The sequence below is a fragment of the Canis aureus genome, unplaced genomic scaffold (genome assembly GCF_053574225.1).
Source record: "Canis aureus isolate CA01 unplaced genomic scaffold, VMU_Caureus_v.1.0 ptg000189l_RagTag, whole genome shotgun sequence".
Classification (NCBI taxonomy): Eukaryota; Metazoa; Chordata; class Mammalia; order Carnivora; family Canidae; genus Canis; species Canis aureus.
Window position 1 is genome coordinate 26,419 of NW_027554470.1, and position 22,188 is coordinate 48,606.

The 22,188-nt window shown below is 35.2% G+C and overlaps 1 protein-coding gene across 1 annotated transcript in view; it reads left to right on the top strand.

Moving 5' to 3' along the window:
- LOC144309713 (outer dynein arm-docking complex subunit 2-like) overlaps positions 1-22,188 on the top strand; it is a gene marked incomplete at its 5' end in the record, with an annotated part of 73,763 nt that overhangs the window by 16,299 nt on the left and 35,276 nt on the right. The window contains one exon of the mRNA XM_077890816.1: positions 22,062-22,176. Coding sequence (XP_077746942.1) covers positions 22,062-22,176 — 115 coding nt within the window. The remainder of the gene's footprint in view (positions 1-22,061; positions 22,177-22,188) is intronic.

Sequence of the window (22,188 nt, forward strand, 5' to 3'; positions counted from 1 at the left end):
TCAGTCAGTTAAGCATCTGATTCTTGGTTTCAGTTCCGGTGATGATCGCAGGGTCCTGAGATGGAGCCCTGCATCAGCTTCCCGCAGTCAGCATGCAGTCTGCTTGAGATTCTCTCTCTCCCTCTGCCTCTCCCCCCCTCAAATAAATAAATAAATAAATCTTTTAAAAAAGCGTAGATTCTGGAACCATTGCTTGGATGCCAGTCTTATCACTTACCAACTATGTTTCCTTTGGCAAATTATTAAACTACTTGATGTCTTGGTTACAACATATATAAAATGGGAATGGTAAGGATACCTATCTCATTGGATTGTTGTGATGACTGTGTTAATTAATATGTGTAAAGTACTTATGTAATAAGTACTGGGTAAATGTTCATGTAGCAGTGGGTTCGATTAATAACAATTTAAAATGATAATACGTAAATAGAAAATTAAAGTCAGACTGTCTAGTATCTGTACTCATCTACAGATGAATTCCTTGTTTCTATGTTACTTTTGCATCAAATTAATCATGCTATTTAATTTGCTTTAAGTTGAGAACAAGTGGCCCCTAAATGGGGAATAACTCACTTTAAACTCTCACCTGCAATTAGAAGCTTGGAGGCTGTGGCATTGATATGTAAATAGGCAATTACAATTCAGGCCTTTGCATCATGCTAATACATTTACTTTTTGTTTGAAAGTTGACTGAAAGTTACAAGGTTTTAAGTATAACATGAGACAGAGGATCATGTTAAGGGATCATTGTAGGCCAGAGGTGAAGGTGGCTTAAACTAAGCCAGTGGAATATAATATAATAAAAAATAAAGAAATTGACAGATTAAAGAGATATAAAGGGGAAGAATGAATAAAACCCGGTGAATGATTAAACATGAGTTCTAAAGAAGAAGGAGTAGTGATGGATAATATTTAGGATTCTTTTTTTTAATTGAATAAATTTGATGTGTCACATTATGTGAGTGTAAGATGTACAGTATGTTGCTTTGATATCATATGCATATTTAGGTTTCTGACTTTGGCAACTAGATAGATAATGGTACCACCACTTACTGACATGGGGGATATAGGTACAGTACTAGTGAAGGAAGAAGGAACTTGACTAGGGGAGGAATGAAATCAACTTGTTCATCATTATAGTACCTAACACAGTCCAAGGCTCAGGGTAGACACCCAACAAACATTTCTTATGGAATGGATGGTGAATTCGGTTACAGTTGGGTGGACACTGAGGTTCCCATGGCATGTTCATGTGCTGATGGCGACCAGTTATTGGATTTAGTCGTGTCTAAAGCTCAGGATAGAGATGCAGGTTAGACATAGCGTCATAATATTTGGTAACTGAAGTCATAGCTATACATGAGAGATTGTGAGGATGAAAGCAGAATGAACAGGATCCTACTTGAACCTGATCTTTCAGGGAGAAGCAATGTACAGGAAGTACCTATAAAGAAACAGAAGAATCAGCAAGAGTTGTGAGGGAAATTAAATGAGTTATTGAAAAAAAAAGAAAGAAAGAAAGGAAAGAGAACATTTAAAAGAGCAAAAGAGTTCAAAACTGTCACATTCTCTGAGAAGGCCTCATAAGATAAAGACAAAATTGTCCTTCCTTGTGCAACAAGGGGTTGATGGATCCTTTTGTACTCTTAAATACGGTTTTCCCACAAATGTTTTTATAAACGCACTAAGGTGGTTTCAGAAAACAGTGTTTTGAACTTGGTAAGAATCCAAACAGCATTGCTCTTGGCATCATATTTCAGGCATGGCTGTTCTTGCTAGATTTGTAGGATTTATTGCATCTTTGAGCTTTCAGGTAAATGGTAAGGAAATGACAAACAAATACCTCTCCCGCATGTGAGTCTGATATAATTCATTATTTTAATGACTAGCAGTTTTATGTTTTAGTGATTTGTCTGTGGCTGTGGCTGTGGCTAAGGCTTAGGTCACATAGCAGGATAAACATATACTCATAGCACAGTTTTATGAACTTTGTGCAATAGAATGCATAAGCAGTTCTCCCTTTTAAATAAGAATCAGAAACATCTTAATAATAACAATTTGGCTACTGAATCAAAAATGATTTTTGAGAAACCAATGATTTCATAAAACTCTATTGGCTTTTTTCAGTACTTCAGATGACTGCTTTTAGAAACTCAATATGAATTATTTCATATTAATTATGCCCTTGCCCAGGAGCTAAAATGGAACAGCATTCTGACATACAAAGTTCGTGAAAAAGTAGATTTTTTGTGCTGAATTTTCTCTTCTTGTTGACTTAATATCTACTTGAAATGTACAAAATTCATCTGGAAGTAATCTGGCTTTCAGGTATATGAAATCACACCAACATTGCAAAAAAACACTTGCAGTTTGCGAAATGTAATTTTCTATTAAAAGACTGTAAAAATCCAAAATAAAAAGCATAGAAGCTTAAAACTTAATAAATATCCATGATTTATTTTCTACGTCAGGATCTTAACTTTTTAAAAACATTTTTTAAACTTTTTTTTAAGACTTATTTATTATTCATAGAGACAGAGAGAGAGAGAGAGAGAGAGAGAGGCAGAGACATAGGCAGAGGGAGAAACAGGCTCCACACAGGGAGCCCAACGAGGGATTTGATCCCGGGACTCCAAGATCACGTCCTGGGCCAAAGGCAGGCGCTAAACCACTGAGCCATCCAGGGATCACCTAACTTTTATAGTAGCACCAGACTTATGGAAAAGTTGCAAAAATAGAGAGATTTCCCATATACCCTTTATCCAGCTTCCCTTAACATCCTCCATAACCACAGTGAAATTATAGGACTCTTTGTTGAAGTGTAGATTTTTCACTTTGAAGAGTAAAGTTTCCTTAATGTGGATTTTGTGCATTTTTGTTCAGGTCATTCCTAAGTATTTCATCTTCTTTGTTGATGTTATATATGGTTTTTTTTCCTGCCATTATGTCCCTCAATTAATTGTCTCTATGAACACTATTAAATTTTATATATTAATTCTATATGGAGCTATCTTACAGAATGCTCTCATTATTTGAGTTCATTTTATTATTAACTGTCTAAGCACAGTGGTTGACACACTGTAGCCCATGGTCCAAACCCTTTCTTTATAAATAAAGTTTTATTGGAACACAGTCACACTCATTCATTTATTACTGTCTTTGGCTGCTTTTTGGCTACAATGGCAGGGTTGAATAGTTGCAACAGAGACTGAATGACCCACAAAACTAAAATACTATCTACCTGTTTACAGAAAAATTTGCCGACTTCTGCCCTAGGGTATTCCAGAGAAAATTTTATCTCTTCTTTAGAAGTTCTTTAAATTGATTTCTCTTGTCTGATTTCATTAACTAATTTCCTAGCATAATACTGGATAGTTGTATAGTTAGTGGTCTTCTTTGCCTTTTTTCCTGATTTTAGTGGAAGTGCCTCTAGTATTTTTATAGCAAGTAAAATAACATCTTGAGAACTAAATTATATATTTTATCATCTTAAAATTCAAATTAAATTAAAAATCAATTTCTATTTTAAAGTGTTGTTTTTAATCAGAAAAGTATTTAATTTTTGTCAGAGTGTTCGAACATTTATGGAAATAATCATTATGATTTTTCCCTTTTATGTGCTCATATGGCCTTAAGCGGGTTTCTAAACACTGAACCAACCTTGCATTCCAGAAATTGTTTCATTTGGTTATAATGTACTGTTTTCTTAGTGTAGTATCTGCTTTTGTTTCCTAATATTTTATTTTCTTTTTAATGAAATGAATGACGTTCATTGGCTTGTTTCTTTTTTTTTTTTTTTCTTTTCTGTCAAGTCTAGGTATCAATGTTGTACCTGCTTCACAAAAGGAATTAAGTCTTCTTTCATTTCTTTACTCTGGAATGATTTATTGATCAATGAGACCACCTAGACTTTAAAGGTTCAATAGAAGTCTACTGTGCAATCAAATGGCCCTACTATGTGTGTGTGTTATTAGTTCCTTATTAGCTTTCTCTAGTTCTTCTATAGAATCTCTTTATCCTCCCTACTCTAATGGTCATTTATGGCAATCTGCATCTCCTTGTAAAATGTTCAAGGCAAATTGTATGACAGAATTTATTTGAGTAAGTGGTCTACAAAGTCATATCTTATGATTTTTAAATTTTGTCTTTTTAATGGTATATATATATATTTGTGTGTATATATATATATTTGGTGTATATATATTTTTTGGTATATGTGAGCTTTCATCTAGTATTTTCCTGATCAAATTATCTGGTTATTCTATTTTGATTTTTTTAATTGTTTAATTCTAAAAAAACCCAGGGTGCCTGGGTGGCTCAGTTTTAAGCATCTGGTCATGATCTGGGGAAGGTCATGATCTGGGGTTCTGGAATCAATCCCCACATCAGGCTCTTTGCTTAGCAGCGAGTCTGCCTTTCCCTCTCCCTCTGCCTCTGTGATCTCTCACTCTTTCTCTCACAAATTATTTTTTTTTATCTTTATTAATTCCTTGTTGCTTTCTTTTGGTGTATTTTGTAACTTTTTTTCTAATATTTTGAGCTAGGAAGTTATTTAGTTTCATTACTGTTTGAATAATAAAAGTAATTTGTGCATGAATTTTCCTCTGACATGATTTAAATATCTCTTGTATAGTTGATATGTAGTGATTTCATTATCATCATTTTTTGGAAATCCTTTTATATCAGTTTTTATTTTCCTTTTAGCCCAGGAATTGTTTAATAGATTTTTTTTGTTATTCTACAAGGAAGAACTTTTTAATTTTTTGTTTTGTTAGCTATTTCTCAATATAAAGGCATCACCCACTTTTTGAAAGTTAACATTATGCCACATCATGTTTTTGAAAGATCTACATTAGTACCTGTTCTCACTAACCAAAAGAAATCTGAAGATTTTTGCTTTTTTTAAAGATTTTATTTATTTATTAATGAGAGACAGACGGAGAGAGAGAGAGAGAGAGACAGAGACAGAGAGAGACAGAGAGAGAGAGAGAGAGAGAGAGGGAGGGAGAGACACTGGCAGAGGGAGGAGCAGGCTCCACACAGGGAGCCCGATGTGGGACTCAATCCCGGGACTCCAGGATCATGCCCTGGGCCAAAGGCAGGCACCAAACTGCTGAGCCACCCAGGGATCCCAAGATTTTTGCTTTTATGGAAAAAAGGCAAAAAGCAAAAATAGCATTCAGCATTCATTTCTCAGTGAGCCCTTACAGAGGTAGTGTGCATTCCAAGCAGTGAGAGTGGCAGTGTCAAGCTCCTTTCCTGGGTACTGCTCTCAGCATCAAGCCACCATAGCTTTGAACTATGTCTTGTGAGCATCTGTGTTTTATCTCAATATTGTGCATCCATTAGCAAGATGTGTCCTAAGATGTGTCCTTGCTCTATTCCCTTTTGGCTAATGAAAAGTTTCATAGGAACACTTTAATTTTGGGTAGCAGGAGAAGCTTGTACTATGTTTTGGTCTGGGCTAATTTTTCAATTTCTACTTTTTATGGAAGTTAGTGATTTTTTACAAGCTTATACAAAGTAAATTTTTGCACAGCATCTTGGGATGAAAATGTATTCTATGTCAACAGAATGTAGAGTTTGATGTATATTATGTTACTTAGCTTTTATCTCTACTTAGCGTTGTTTGTACACTTAAGCTGTGTTATACTAAAAATAGTATAATAAAGCCTTTTATCAGTAGTATGCTTCTATCTGTATCTTCTTACATCTTATATAGTTTTTACTTCTTAAAGGCAAGTTCTATATAGTTTGGCACATAAATGTTTTTAATAGTTGTTAATTTTGGCTTTTAATATTACAAGGGCTATTCTCTGCTTTGTTTAAAAGAATTTGGGCTTGATTTCTACTTTGTCTGATATCAGAATCTTTACTCCTGCTTTCTTATTTTTTGCATTTTCTTGGGATATCTTGGCCTACCCTTTATTTTTAGCCTTTTTTGAATAATTTTCTTTTAAGTATTCCCTTTTAAAATAGTATATAGATGGGTCTTGCTTTGCAAGCCAAATTAAGAATATTTGCTCTTCTTCTCTTTTTTTCAGTGAGAGAGAGTGGGGTGTGAGACAGAGTGAGAGGGAGAATCTTTAGCAGACTCTATGCCCAGTGGGGGCCTGACTCACAACTCTGAGATCATGATCTGAGCCAAAATCAAGTTTTGGACACTTAACCACCTGAGCCACCCCAGGCACCCAGGATACTTGTTCTTTTAATGAATTGAATGCAGTCACACTTGTTGATATGACTGATACATTTGGTCTCAACAATGTAATAATATTTCATAATCATATTTTATTATATTTGCTGCTGCTTTTCAAAAAGATTTGTAGGGATCCCTGGGTGGCGCAGCGGTTTGGCACCTGCCTTTGGCCCAGGGCGCGATCCTGGAGATCCGGGATCGAATCCCACTTCGGGCTCCCGGTGCATGGAGCCTGCTTCTCCCTCTGCCTATGTCTCTGCCTCTCTCTCTCTCTCTGACTATCATAAATGAATAAAAAATTAAAAAAAAAGATTTGTAGTCTTTGCTAGTTTTTGTTGTTACTTAGAAAGCTTTGCATTCTTGTTTTATTCTCGTCATTGTCCTGTACCTGTACATTTTTCTACTGCCCTCTTTTTCCTTTCTGTTATGTCATTTTGCTGCTTAGTTCCTCAGTTTTTACTGGTTATCTTTTAACTCCTATCTATTTTCTATATAATAGTCAGTAAGTGTATTCTGTTTTTTCTTTCCCTCTTTCTTTTCCTTCCCTTTACCTTTTTTTTTTTAAAGTAGGCTCATGACCCTGAGATCAAGATCTGAGCTTAATTCAAGAGTCAGATGATTAACTGGCTAAGCCACACAGGTGCCCCTTTACCTCCCATTTTTTAGTGCATTATTTCTACTTTGTCAAAACATATAATATTTGAACATTATTGTGTTCTTGTTTAGTCATATATATGTGTATATACACACGTGTACACACACTAATCAGTTTTTGCTGAAGTTTTTATCATATTTTAATTGTTTGGAATTCATCCTGTAGTAAAATCTTCATAAAGGATTCATGGGTGCAGAATTCCATAAGGTTTCAAATGTTTTACTTTTTTCTAATTTTTAGAGATATGATTGACAGTTTTAAAATTGTGTATATTTAAGGTATACAACGTTGTGTTTGATATAATGTACCTTGTGTAATAATTCCACAATCAAGCTAATTAGTGTATTACCTCACACAGTTATTCATTTATTTGGGTGTATGATAAGAACACTCAAGATACCAGTATACATTATTATTAGTCTAGTTACTGTTCTGTACCCTAGATCTCTGGAACTTAGGTACTTTAAAACTGAAACATTGTACATTTGACCCATTTCCTCCACCTAGCCCTGGTGACCACCATTACATTCTGTTTCTCTAAGTTCAACTTTGTAAAAAAGTTTTTTAGTTCCAGTATAGTTGACCTAGAGTGTTATATTAGTTTCAGGTGTACAATATAGTGATTCAACACTTCTATACATTATTCAATGCTCATCACATAAGTGTACTCTTTAATCCACATTACCTATTTTACCCATTCCCCCTTCCACTTCCTCTCTGGTAACCATCTATTATTCCCTATGGGTAAGAGTCTGTTTCTTGGTTTGTCTCTCTTTTTTTACCCTTTGTTCATTTGTTTCTGAAATTCCACATATGAGTGAAATCATATGGTATTTTTATTTCTCTTATTTTGCTTAGCATTATTCCCTTTAACTCCATCCATGTTGTTGCAAATGGCAAGATTTCATTCTTTTTATGTCTGAATAGTATTCCATTGTACATATATACCACATCTCTTCCATTTATCTATCAATGGACATCCAAGTTCAACTTTTTTAGATTCCACATATAAGTGATATCATGCAATATTTGTCTTTCTGTGTCAGGCTTATTTCACTTAGCATAATGTCTTCCAAATCCATCCATATCACAAATAGCAGTATTTCTTTTTTAAGGCCAAATAACATTCCATTATTTATATATATACTCACAATTTCTACTCATCTACTGATGGACACCTAGGTTGTTTCCATATCCTGACTATTATGAATAATGCTGTAATGAATGTGAGAGTGCAAGTATCTCTTTGAGATACTGAATTTCCTTCCTTTGCATATATACCCAAAAGTTGGATTGCTGGATCATACAATAGTTTATTTTTCATTTTGGGGGGAACCTTTATATTGTTTTCCATAATTACTGTACCAACTTACATTCCCACCAACATCGTGCAAGGGTTGTCTTTTCTCCACATCCTTGCAAACATTTTTTATCTCCTGTCTTTTGGGGAATAGATTTTTTAAGGAGTGAGGCAATAGTTCATTATAGCTTTGATATGCATTTTCCTGATGATTAGTGATGTTGAGCTGGTTTTATATACCTGTTGTCCATTTGTAGGTCTTTTCTGAAGAAATGTCTGTTCCTTTGCCCATTTTTTTAAATAAAGGTGTTTGTTTGATTGCTACTGACTTATATGAACTCCTTATATATTTTGATTTTTAACTCCTCAGTTTATGGTTCACAAATATTTTCTCCTATTCCATAGATTGCCTCTTTGTGTAACTATTTCCTTTGCTGTGCAGACACACATGTGAATACCCACTGAAGCTATTTTCCTATGAATACTCAGAGGACAGCCTTGCTAGATATAAAATCTTTTATTCCCACTTTATTCACTGAAGTAAAAAAAAAATGCACCATTTTTTACTTGCTTCATAGCTTTTTTTTTTTTTCTTGGAAGTCTGATTCTAGTCTAATTCTTTTGTCTTTGTAAGTCATTTGATCTTTTTTTCTGGAGGCCTTGAGATTTTGAGGGAAGAGGGGTCTTTAGAAAACTATTTTTATAGGTTTATCTCATAGTTGATTGCTAACTATTTGGTTAAACTGAAATAGAATTAATACAGGAAAGGCAGAAGGATAAATGCCTTTCCTTTCTTCGAAAAAAAGTCAAATTTCAGATATCTGAATTGTTAGGAGCCCTAGCAAACTCCAGTAGTGACAGTAAGGGCTATTTTGGGGATTTATTATGAACTCATGGGTTTTCATGATTTACTTCAGTCTCTACTGTTCTTTTATATGAAATGCCTGGCATACAGAATTCAAAACCTGCTAAAATCCTAATGTCCTAATAATGAATTATTTTTCATTACTTCAAAATAACCTTAAAATCTAAAGGTCGACTTTCAAATATAAGTGCTTACCCATAAGAGTTAAATTTCATTTTCTTTAGAAGATAAGAAAAGAGTGTTTCTATTAATATTCAGTAAATACCCAAGACTTTCAGAAATTTTAAGGAGCAATCTACCTAAATAATGTACTAATTTCCTGTAATTTATTCTATAAAATATTTTCCTTCCACACATTGTAAAATAAACATTTGCTGAACTGATTGTTACATGGTATAGTGTTATGTGATCATGTAATGAAAGACTCTTTTTATAAAACATGTACACAAGGATAGAATTAAAACTTACCATGGAATCTGTAACTCTAAATTTCCTGTCTTCTGTGGTTTAAACATAATTATGTTGCATTTACATAGTTTTTTCTTATTTTTACATTGGGTTTATTTGTTCTTTTTAAAAGAGGGGAAAAAGTAAAGCTACGCTTGTTTGTATACAAAAGAGATTTAATCTCTTTGTGGCTGCCCAAATATTTCTTTTACCACAGAACCAGTCTTTTGACCTTTTAGGGTTTATGCAAGACGTAAAATAGAGTATGTTTTATATATTTGTATCACTAAGAACATTTTTCCTGCTTTTCACGTTTTCTTTTTTGTTGTTTCTCATCTACATACTTTTAAAAGCACATGGATTTGCCTGATAACAAATGACAAATGCAAAGTAATTACGTGAATAATTTCATCTTCTGAATCTTCATTTTCTCATTTTAAAACAAGCTGTAGGGATTTTTGATTTGAAGATGATGTGGATTCTATTTATTCATATTATATATTTTATCCAGTTGTGATGTGTGCTTAGTTTAACACTGAATTAAATGAGCTGTTCAGTACCATTTCTTGTGATAGAAAGAATATATATCTGTGTATGGAAATTAAAACGCATTTTCAAACATTTATTTTGAGGAATGTAATATGTATAAAGGAAAGTACATGATGCAAATGTACATATTTGTAATGTACTGAAAAGGGAAGACTCCTATAACTGCAACCCAAGCCAAGAATATTGTCATTACCCTAAAAACTCCCTGGCTATTCCTCCTTACCGCAAGGTATCCACTGCCACCTCTCTTCACTCCGGGGAGCTCCCTTCTCTTGCCTTTTATGGCATTTCATATCTTGCTTTTGTTTTCATAATTCTTGAGAATGCCTCCTTGTATAGCTCAGTCCTGTCTCTACTTGGAAACAAATGGAAGCATAGTATGTATTTGTTTTGTCTGACTTTTTTTGTTCAAAATAATAGGTTATTTTAACACTTAATAAATGTTGTTAGGAACCTATCTAGTCAATTTGGGAGAGTGGAAATCCTAATAATATTGAGACTGCCAATCCACTAATATGGCATATGTCTCCATTTATTTAGGTCTTCTTTAATTTCAGTGACTGTTTAATATAGTTGTATATATTCAAGTATATCTTTGAGTATTCTTACAACCTTGTTAACTTTATTCTTTCTAATAAATTTTTATAGATTTTTTAAGGGTTTTTTACATATAGAATTATGTTATCTGCAAATAATGAGAATTTACTCTTTTCCCCCAATCTTTATGCTTTTTATTTCTTTTCCTTTGTTGAACAGGCCAGGACCTCTGTTACAGTGAGGTGAGCACATACATCTGTGTGCTGTCCTGAACTTGGGGAGAAAACATTCCATTTCTTACTGTTATGTATGCTACTAGTTGTAGGTTTTTTGTGGATGCCCTTTATCAGATTGAGGAAGTTCATTTATTCCCAGTTTGTTTTGGAGTTTGTTTTTTAAATCATAAATAGGTTTTGAATTTTGTAAAATGCTTTTTCTACAGCTTTTGAGAGTATCAGATAAATTTTCTTTGTTCTATTAACAACAAGGTGAATTTCATGAATTGATTTTTGAAGGTTGAGTCAAAGATTGAGTCAACCTTCCATTTTTTGGGTAAAATCACTGAGCATGTTATATTACCCTTTTCATTTATTCTTGGATTTTATTAGCTGGTGTTTCATATTCTATGTTTATATTGATGAGGTATGTTGGTTTATAATCTTCTTGTAATATTTTTGTCAAGTTTTAGCATATGGATTATGCTGGCCCTATAAACAAGTCAAAAGATCATCTTTCCTTTCTGTTTTCAAATAGAATTTGTGTAGGATTATATCTTAAATGTTTGATAGAATTCACCAGCAAAACCATCTGGACTTGGAGTTCTTTGTGGAAAGGACTTTTGTTGATGATGATTTATTTGTATCTGATGGTGTTAAAGGTAATTATGTGTCTTTAATAAATATGGTACTGTTTAGATTTTCCATGTCTTTTTGGACCAATTATGTCATTTGTTTCTCTCAATATATTTGTTTTCATTTAAGTTCAGTTAATTGGCACAAAGTTATTTATAATGTCCTTGTATTATTTTTATCGTTTTATCAGTTGTACGTTCTGTAATGATAGTAATATGTGTTCTCTCTCTTTTTGTGTCTCTTTTTTTATCAGTCCCTGATGCAGCTCAAGGACCATTTTTAATAACATGTGAGTTAAAAATGGTTTTTACATGTTAAATATTTACAAAACAAAGACTATGCAACAGAGATCATATGCTGCCTCCAAAGCCTACAATACTCACTGTTGTCTCCTTTCATAAGAAGTTTGTCAACTGTTACTTTAGTGGATTATCAGTATTATTCATCTTCTTTTTATTATTTTATTTTACTCATCTCAGGTTTAAGTTTTTGCTTTTTCTGCTCTCTTGAAGTAAAAGCTGTGATAGTTTACATTACAGGTCCATTCTTTGCCACTGTGGGCATTTAAAGCTATTATATATTTCCCTCTCAGTACCATTTTAGCACATCCCACAAATACGGTTTCTTTTTGTTTGATTCAAAATATTTCCTGAATTTCTTTGTGACTTCCCTTTGGCCCAAGGGTTATTTACAGGTGTTGCTTAATTTCCAAAAATTTGAGTATTTTCCAGAAACCATATCATGCTTGATTTGTAATTTAAGACCATGTCAGAGATGATATTCACTGAGATTTTAACTTTTCCACATTTAGCTTTATGGTCTGGCCATGTGGTCCATTTTTGTAAATATTCTCTTTGCATGGGATTTTGCATGTGCATTCTGCAGTTGTAGTGTTTTTAAAATGTTGATTAGGTCATGTTGGTTAAGTGTGTTGTTCAGTCTTCTGTATCTTTACAATTTTTTTTCCTATTCTATTACCCCTGAGAAAGAGGTGCTAAAATTGTTCACTACAGTTATAAATTTGTTTCTAGTTTTCTGTCAGTATTTGTAATTTCTTCCATTGACAATAAGAAACTGATTCCCATCTATACTTATCAGACTTCCCTCCCTGTATATAACCTGTCCTCCATGTTCACCCCTATCCTGTCCCCTTTGCAGATGCTGTTCTCATTCTGCTTTGGCTCTGATTCAACATGCCAGAATGCCCAGGTGCCTGCATGCTATGCTGTCTTTATCCTATTCAAGCTCTGGTACCCCATGCTGGACCACCTTTCCCTTTCACTCTTCATACTGCTTAGTCTCTTATTTCCCGAGCCAGACTTCGCACCCTGTTCAGGCTCATCATTACACAACAGGCTGATTCTCGAGGGGCTCTCTTTTTGCAAGGGTTCCACCTCCCCACTTGAGTTGTACTCCTAGGGGCTGCTCTGATTTAGAACTGGATACCACATTCCTGCTTTATCCTGCATGTAGAGATTCCTTCTTCATCTTCTTGGGCTTTAATACCCCATGCAGGGCCACTAAAGCACTTTACCTTCTACTGTGGTCCCTACATTGTTCTCCCACATATAATGATTTTGGGGCTGAATTATTCCGGGGGCACAGGGAAGGGGCTGTATCATTATTTTTGAAAGATATTTTTACTTGGTTTAGAAGTCTAGATGAACAGCATTTTTATTCCAGCACATTATAAATGCCATTTTCTTGTCTTTTTGTTTTCATTGTTTATTGTGAGAAGTCAGATTTTGTTTTTATTTTAATTCCCTATACCCGATGTGTCTTTTCTTTAGCTGGCTTTAAGACCTGCTTCTTAGCTTTGGATTTCAGTAGTTTGATTATGAAATGCTTAAGGTGTAGTTTTCTTTGTATTTTTTTCTGTTTAGGGTTCACTGAGCTTCTCAGACCTATGGATTAATGTCTTCCATCAATTTTAGAAAGACTTCAGTCATTGTCTTTGCATATATTCTTTGGTCTCATTCTCTCTTTCCCTCTTTTTTTCCTGAAATTCCAATTTGCACATGCTGTTTTATTTAATAATATTCCACAGACATTGAACTCTTATTTTTTCATTTTTTCTCCTTATGTTTCAGTTTGGATGCCTTTTCTTTAAATTCATATATTCCTTTCTCTACTAATTTCAGTTTGTTGTTAAGCCCATCTAATAAATTCTTCCTTTCTCATACTGCAGTTTTCAAGTCTAGCTTTTCCACTTGGTCTTTTTTACAATAGTTTTCGTGTCTCTGGTTGCAGAATTTTCTTTCTTTTGAAACCAATTATAAACATTTTTGAAAAATACATAATCTAAGTCAAATTATATAAATGCCTCTTAATCAGGCAACAACAAATTATTTTATACAATTAAAGGGTATCCAATTGGCAGATTATTGTTCAGTCTTTAGAGCTCCTACCCATACTATTAAAAACAAACAATTAGGAGCACCTAGGTGGCTCAGTGGGTTAAATGTCTGACTCTTGATTTCACTTCAGGTCATGATCTCAGGGTTATGAGGCTGAGCCCCATGTTGGGCTTCTCACTGGGTATGGAGCCTACTTAAGATTCTCTCTCTCCCTCTTTCTCTGCTCGTACCCCTGCTCTCTCCTTCTCTAAAAAAAAAGAAAAGAAAAGAAAAGAAAAGAAAACAAGAATCGTGCAAGTATGGACAGATAAATGGAATAAATTAGATAGGCTAAATAAATATATCTATATATAACTATATAACTACATATCAAAATTTAGGATATTATGACTGATATGAGGTTACATGTCATTGTGGTTTCGACTTGCATCTCTCTGGTGGTAGGTGATGTTGAAAATCTTTTCATGTGTCTCTTGGCCATCCGGATATCTTTGGAAATATCCTTTTTCAGGTACTGTGCCTATTTTTAATCAGATTATTTGTGGGCTTCAGTGTTGAATTGTATTCTTTTTTTTAAAATTTTTTTTAATTTATTTATGATAGTCACAGAGAGAGGGAGAGAAAGAGAGACAGGCAGAGGGAGAAGCAGGCTCCATGCACCGGGAGCCCGATGCGGGATTCGATCCCGGATCTCCAGGATCGCGCCCTGGGCCAAAGGCAGGCGCCAAACCGCTGCGCCACCCAGGGATCCCTGAATTGTATTCTTTAAATATTTTGTTATTAATCCCTTATCAGACGTGGTTTTTTCTTATTTAGTAGGTTGTCTTTTTATTTTATTGATAGTTCCCTTTGTTGTACAAAAGCTTTTTAGTTTGATGTAGTTGCAATATTCAGTTTTGCTTTTATGTCCATTGCCTGAGGAAACAGATCCACCATACTTAATATTTTTTTAAATTTTAGTATACTATCACAGAATGACCATAAAAAAGCTGGATCTCTACTTCCTTCTTATAGACAATTCAGGTAATTAACATATTTAAGTATAAGCAAAGTATATATTTTTTTAAGATTTTTATTTATTTATTCATGAGAATACACAGAGAGGAGAGAGAGAGGCAGAGACACAGGCAGAGAGAGAAGCAGGCTCCATTCTGAGAGCCCGATGTGGGACTCGATCCAGGGTCTCCAGGATCACACCCTGGGCTGCAGGCGGCACTAAACCACTGAGCCACCAGGGCTGCCCAGCAAAGTATATTATAAGAGAACAAAAGAAATATTCAAGTTTTACTATCTGGGGGTGTGGATGGCTATTCTAAGCATAAGTAAAAGATCAAAATCATAAAGAAAATAATTGATAGATCTAATTACACAGGATTTTAAATACTGAGGAAGAATGAAAATGAAAGAGAAGAAAAATTTCCTCTTCCACTGGAAATAACCAGTATAGTAACTTCTTACTCAACAAATTAGTGGTTAAAGGGAATAGATTAAACTTACTCTGCTTTTCTGTAGGATAACTGAGCCCCTAGGTGATGAGAGGAAGCTCTCTTTATTAAAGAATTCAGTCAATGAATGTAGTGGTTTTTTTAATTTTGTTTACTCTAACTCCCAATAAAATAATTATTTTAGGCAAGGATAATTAATAGATGCTAAAACTTTAAGGTAGGGAAGATGTTGTTAGGATAGGACCTTCTTGAAATTTTAGCTGCGAATTATATTATTTCTCTAATTCACTTACAAATGGTTTAGAAAAAATAAACACACATTTATACTGATAGATGACACTGGCAATGAGGTTTTGAAAGTTGTGTGTTATTCATGTTTATTTACCATTAAAAACTAAGTATGTTTGAAATATTCCATAATGAAGGAGAAAAAGAATTAAGGTGAAAAATTAAAGTTTTTGCATGTAGAGACAAAATTAAGATAGTTGCTGTTGCTGGTGGCTGGTAGTCTTATGATCTGTGTATGTGGAATCAAATTGACATAACTTTTATGGAGAATAGTCTGCTATTGTGTATTAAAAATTAAAATATACAAAATCTTTACTGAGCAATTCCATTTCTCAGTATGTGTCCTTAGAAAATAATCAGTGCATTGCAAAAGAATGCAAGGATGGCCTTTGCAATGTTATTTTTATTATTTTGCAAAACCAGAAAGAACCTAATTTCAATTAATAAAGGATCAGTTAACTATATTATGGTACATCAATATAGCAATACTTGTCATTAAAATGATTACTATGAATCTACGTTCATTTGCATTCATTGACACAGAAGCTCCATTACATATATTGAATTAAAAAGGCAGATTATAAAACAGAAGGGGTAGTGAATGGAATGGGTGTCTTGTCATTGTGGTAACCATAAGTATTAATATTTGTGTTGGTCCATTTTGCTCTCTCTTTTGGGCAAGCCATGCCTCAGCTGCTTTTCACACACTCATCTAAATCATGCTTTTTTTTTTTCCAGGGAAGAAAGAAAAAATAAATTATGTTTTATTTGCATATCCAACCAACATACCACATATCATACAGAGTTGGTTAGGCACTCTACTTCTGCTTTCTCATTGGGTAATAAAAGTGTTGGAGTATATGTTCTCTAGGATCCAATATTAATATTGTATGCATGTAACAACTACTGAGTAACTTTCATTTAGTGTTTACTGAAAATGACTAGTTCTTCATGCCAGGGACTGCACTAGGTACCAGAACACTGTTTTCTGTAGCCCTGTGCTAGCTTCTCTCACCCCTGCAGGGGTACTGCCGCATGTTACTGTTGCATGGACAGCCTCCTTGCACCGCCCCCCCGCCACTCGTCTATCCCACCACACTTCTCTGGTTTATTTTTTTTCCAGTCACTTTAATAGTTCATATAATGTGCCAGGTTGCTCTTTTATTCTGTGTCTTTTCCCAAAAGAATATTAGCTCCATGAGAGCAGGGATTTCAGTTTGCTTTCAAGGTGGAAATATCCCCAGTGCCTCAAAAATTACCTGGCACCTAGTGGGCACTCTCTTAATATTTACTGTAAGAATGATTTTTTTTTCCCCTGAGAAAATGTTTCTGGGACTTTTCTAATCATATTGTTTACACAACTATAAAAGGATAGGTTATCATTCTATACTACCAGGGCCAAGAAATTCTGGGACATAACTTTCCAGAGTTTGTCATGTTCACTTTTTTTCTTCAAATTTGGTCTCCCGTAGAATCTCTAATATTTAGAGAGATAAACATAAAAACATTGAGAATCATTATAAAAAAGTAAAATTCTTTTCTAATTGTAGCTTTTCATCGGTGACCATTTAATTCTTTTTTTTTAAGGTTTTATTTATTTATTCATGAGAGATAGAGAGAGGCAGAGACACAGGCAGAGGGAGAAGTAGGCTCCCTGCGAGGAATCCAATATGGGACTCGATCCCAGGACTCTGGGGTCACTATCTGAGCCAAAGGCAGATGCTCAAACACTGTGCCACCCAGGTGTCCCTGACCACTTAATTCTGACATCCTTTTCATGTTTCCATTTTTACTGAGTTGCCAACTTGATTTTAAAATCTATAGATTTCAGTTGCATCCTCTAACAAGGTGTAAGAATAACATGTTCTCTCAGGTCAACCACCTTTATTGTGAGCCATCACGAGATAATAATATTTACCAGTGTACTTTTCAGTGAAAATTGTGAGATTTTTAGAAATCATGTAAAATTATGGTTTCAATATAGTTCTGTTGACATTGCCAGAAAGAAACTCTACAACCTTGGCTATGCCTACTCTGTGGGCACAGACACTTCACTTTTGTTGATATACATGTCCTCAGTGGGCAGGCAAGCCAGCCAACCTTCTTAACAATCTTGGCAAATGTTACCATAACAACAACAACAAAAACCCCTAAGAAACATAACAAGCAGCTACATCATTTTTAGTTTGTTTGGGTTTGTTTAATAGAGTATGAATATGTATTCATCTTTCTAGAACTATTATTTTGCCAGCCACACAGTTTGACTTCTACGATAAAGTTGAAGATTTTGAAAACACAATTCAGTTTTGTGTTTATAATGTCAAAGAATTAATGTAAAATTCAATTGATAATCAAAATGAGAAGAGCTTACTTACTACTGAAAACGAATTCAGAACAAGCTGCTAATCAGATTTAAAAAACTATACAAAAGGAGATAAACCCATTTGCAATGGCCTGTGGGTGTAAACTAATGCTACCTATAAACCCATTGCTGTATATGCAAAAAGCGATAAAGTTCAAAGAAATTTTATGAAAACGCACCTTCGACTTTCAAATGGAAGATTATTCCAATGGTTAGATTTAGAACTTGAACATGTACTTTGAAAGAATGAGGTTAGAAATGAATGTATTTGTGTTGGGAGAGATTTTAGATTCATGGAGCAAAGACTATCTTGTTTTGGATCTGGTATAGGGAAAGGCTCACAGTTGAGAGACTTTCTGTAGCCTGTCAGTAAACTATTGTGTCCTCTTTGTGTTCATATGGAACCCCATGCACCCATCTACTGTATTTATCATAATGGATTATAACGGTTTATCTCCCTCACTAGACTGTACTTTCCTGAAGGACAGTTAAAATCCTATTTGTAGATTCCATGTTTGTGACTTCACATCCCTGCTAAAATTTATTTGTAACCTCCAAAGCAGTACAGCACTTTTGCTGTCATTCACAGACATGCACAGAGCAGGAACAGTTTAAGTCACCTCATGCACCTGTTCAGCCGATACTGAACAGAGGGCCAGGCTCTGTCTTCTTGTTTCAGCTCTTCTACTGTAAACAAGCATCTTTTTTTACAACCTGTGTCATGCCACATGCTTCACATTTTTGTGTTTTGAGTTGGTTATGTTGCTGCTTAACATGGTCCCTAAGCAGAGGGAAAGAGCCGTCTGGTCTAATGTTCCCAAGCGCAAGAAGATTATAACATGCCTTACACAGAAACTACAGGTGTTAGGAAGCTTTGCTCAGGATGAATGGCAGTGCTGCTGGCCATGGGCTGGTTCAATGTTTTTTTTTTTTTTTTTTTAATTTTTTTTTCTTTTTTTATTTATTTATGATAGTCACAGAGAGAGAGAGGCAGAGACACAGGCAGAGGGAGAAGCAGGCTCCATGCACCGGGAGCCCGACGTGGGATTCGATTCCGGGTCTCCAGGATCGCGCCCTGGGCCAAAGGCAGGCGCCAAACCACTGCGCCACCCAGGGATCCCGGGCTGGTTCAATGTTAATGAATCAACAATATATATTAAACAAGGTGCTTTAAACAGAAACACACATAGAACATGGTTATAGATCATTTGACAAAAATGTTCTGAACAGAGGCTCTCAGGGACAATTGTATTTCTCCCTGGGAGAACCAGGAGCAATGGTTCAGTGTTGATTAATTCCCTGTTTGCAATGACTTTATAGAACATAACTACCCCCCAAGTAACGAGAGTTGACTGTATATGTTATTTCTGTATGCTTAGCACTTAGTGTTTCGTGGATGGCACAAGAGTTTTATAAGCAAATGCCCAAATATAGGAAATTGGGAAGAATAAATCAGCTTATTGAAAATGATAACTACTGAGTTCAGGAATCAGGGTTTTAATACCACAGGGGTAATGGGAAGCCATTGGAAAGTTTCTCCGGGAATTGCAGGCATTGATTAAATGTGCGAGGTGGTGTGATGAACAGACTGAATAAACCTGGGGACCTGCTCTCAAGGAGCCACTACAGAAGCTCCAAAAGGTCCTTTAGGAAGATCAATTTCACAGGAATTATAGGATGGATAGAATTGAGAGAAATTGAAGACCCCAAACCAAGGGTGCAGCTACAATAGCCATCCTGATATGATGTGGTAAAGATCAGAATTAGGGCGCTGGCAGGTGGAAGGGGGAAGTAAGGGCACATACTTGGCGCTTTTTTTAAGATTTTATTTATTTGAGATAGACCATGTGCAGGGGGGCAGGGGGAGGGACAAAGGGGGAGGAGATCTCAGGCAGACTCACAGACACTGTGCTGAGTGTGGGTCTGACCTGGGCTCAATCTTATCACCCTGAGATCTTGACCTGAGCCAAAATCAAGAGTCAGACACTCATCCAATTGAGCCATCCAGGCGCCCTGATACTTGACTTATTGTGAAGTAAAAATCAGCAGTAAATAACTTGATACAGAGAATGAGGGAGTTGGGAGGGCCAGTTAAATCCTATAGTCTGCTACCGCCTGACTTTGTTAGTTCCTGTGCTTGCAAATGTGTGTCAATCACGTTTCCCCTCATCTAAGGTTATTACTCTGTGCTGTGCTGAGTCTTCTTTTTTTTTTAATTTATGATAGTCATACAGAGAGAGAGAGAGAGGCAGAGACACAGGCAGAGGGAGAAGCAGGCTCCATGCACCGGGAGCCTGACGTGGGATTTGATCCTGGGTCTCCAGAATTGCACCCTGGGCCAAAGGCAGGTGCCAAACCGCTGCACCACCCAGGGATCCCCTGTGCTGAGTCTTCTAAGGCACCAGTGATGAAGCCACAATCCTCATCTGTTACAACTAAGCAGCTAATGAATTAATTGCCTAAGGTTTTGGGTGATGATTAGGGACAATAGATGTAGTTTTATAATTAATAGTGAATTTTTATAGCTAATTGTGAAATTTTGTCAGAGGGGTGGGAGTCCAGAACACACCGAATTATCCCTTTAAAAGAAACCTGAAAAGATGTGCCATGCAAATGATTTCTGCTCTAATGTCAAGTTATGTCCAGCACTGTCCAGTTAAATATTACCAATGCAAATTTTACTGCTACATTTGCAAGAGGGTAGGACAGACCTATTGTTCACTGAGAAATTAATTGCATGTGAAAAAAATAGACCCAAGGATTAGTATCAATTATGCTTTCAGTGGCATATGTAAGGCAGTAAGATTGTTTAATTTTGTAAAGTAAATCATTCATTATGAAGTGCTTGGTATCTTTCTTTACATTTTCCATCAGTTGAGAAATAAAACTTTTTCTCTCAGCATGATATCGACAGAGAGCTTTACAGTTTGGAAAGCTATTTAGTTAAACTTTGTGTTAAAATACTTTCTCAGTGTGCTTCTTTCTTATTAAAAGTCATTTTCTAAAGAGACAATTTGTATCTTACTACAGGCTGTTTGCATTGCCAGCTATTTTATAAGGTTATGCAAGCCTGGTATCATATTTGGACCAGTTGAAATAATTTTTTTTTCCTGGCCAACTCATCTCCAATATGATATGTAGTTGTCTTTATGTCAGTTTTCAAGAGATAATTTGAATGGTCTTCTAAACTAGTAGTATTTATTCTGTCTGTGGCTAAATACTACATGTGTTTTACTCAAGATTAAAAATCAAAGGAGTTTTGATGTTCTTTATCTTTTTTCATCTGTTTTGAGTTTAACATATCTTTCTGAACAAAGCCATGTTTGTAAAGGATATTAAGTTTTGTTTGGCCATCTTCTCAACTGCAAGTGTACTCAATGGACCTTAATGCAAGGTTATGCTCCCTGGACTGATTGATATATAAACAGAAGACAGATGGTGTAGAGATGACTCTGATGATAATTCATTTTTCAGCTAGTCATGAAGATATTTTGATTACAGTGTGTTTAAGTAATTATAACACAGTCTGCAATGTTAGTCTTGCTGAGAAGGGAGCACATGGAAAACAAGTTACGTGTTATCCATGCCTAACAAAGGGTGCACTGTGGTGTAATGATTAGGACTGGCAGAGTTTAAAATATGTCATATAGTAAGGTAAGTCAATTAAGGGTAGACCAAATAAAAAAGGTAACTTCACAGTTTTCAGGCATAAATATTTGTTTTGGAAAGTATATAGATGTTACTATATAAAGGAACTAGTATTTTGACATTTAGGTAACAGTCTGTGTACAACTCATTAAAAAATTACATGGCTTGATTTTACATTTGTGTGAATCATAATTATCCCAGAGCTTGCTTTCTGTATCATGAATTTAAAACTGAAATCAGAGAGCTTACAGTTTAGTAGCACATTCTATTCCTGCTGTTAAAGTTTTTTTTTAAGTAGGCTCCACATCCAGGGTGGAGCCCAACATGGGGCCTGAACTCAGGACCCTGAGATTAAAACCAAGCTGAAACCAAGATTTGGCTGCTTAACCCACTGAGCCACCCAGACTCCCCGGCTGTTGTTAGTTTTGAAAAAAAAAAAATCTAAGCCAAATGTCACAAGGAGAAAAATAATTAGAGTTGTGTGGATAGATAGGCCACTTAAGTTTCATTCCTAAATACTAATTACAGTTTATACTTCTGTTTTTGGTCTCACATTAGAATAATTGATCGATTAGATGGAGTTCGTTTGCTATGGTCCCTGCTGAAAAATCCTCATCCAGATGTGAAGGCCAGCGCAGCTTGGGCCCTCTGTCCCTGCATCCAAAACGCTAAGGTAAGAACAGAC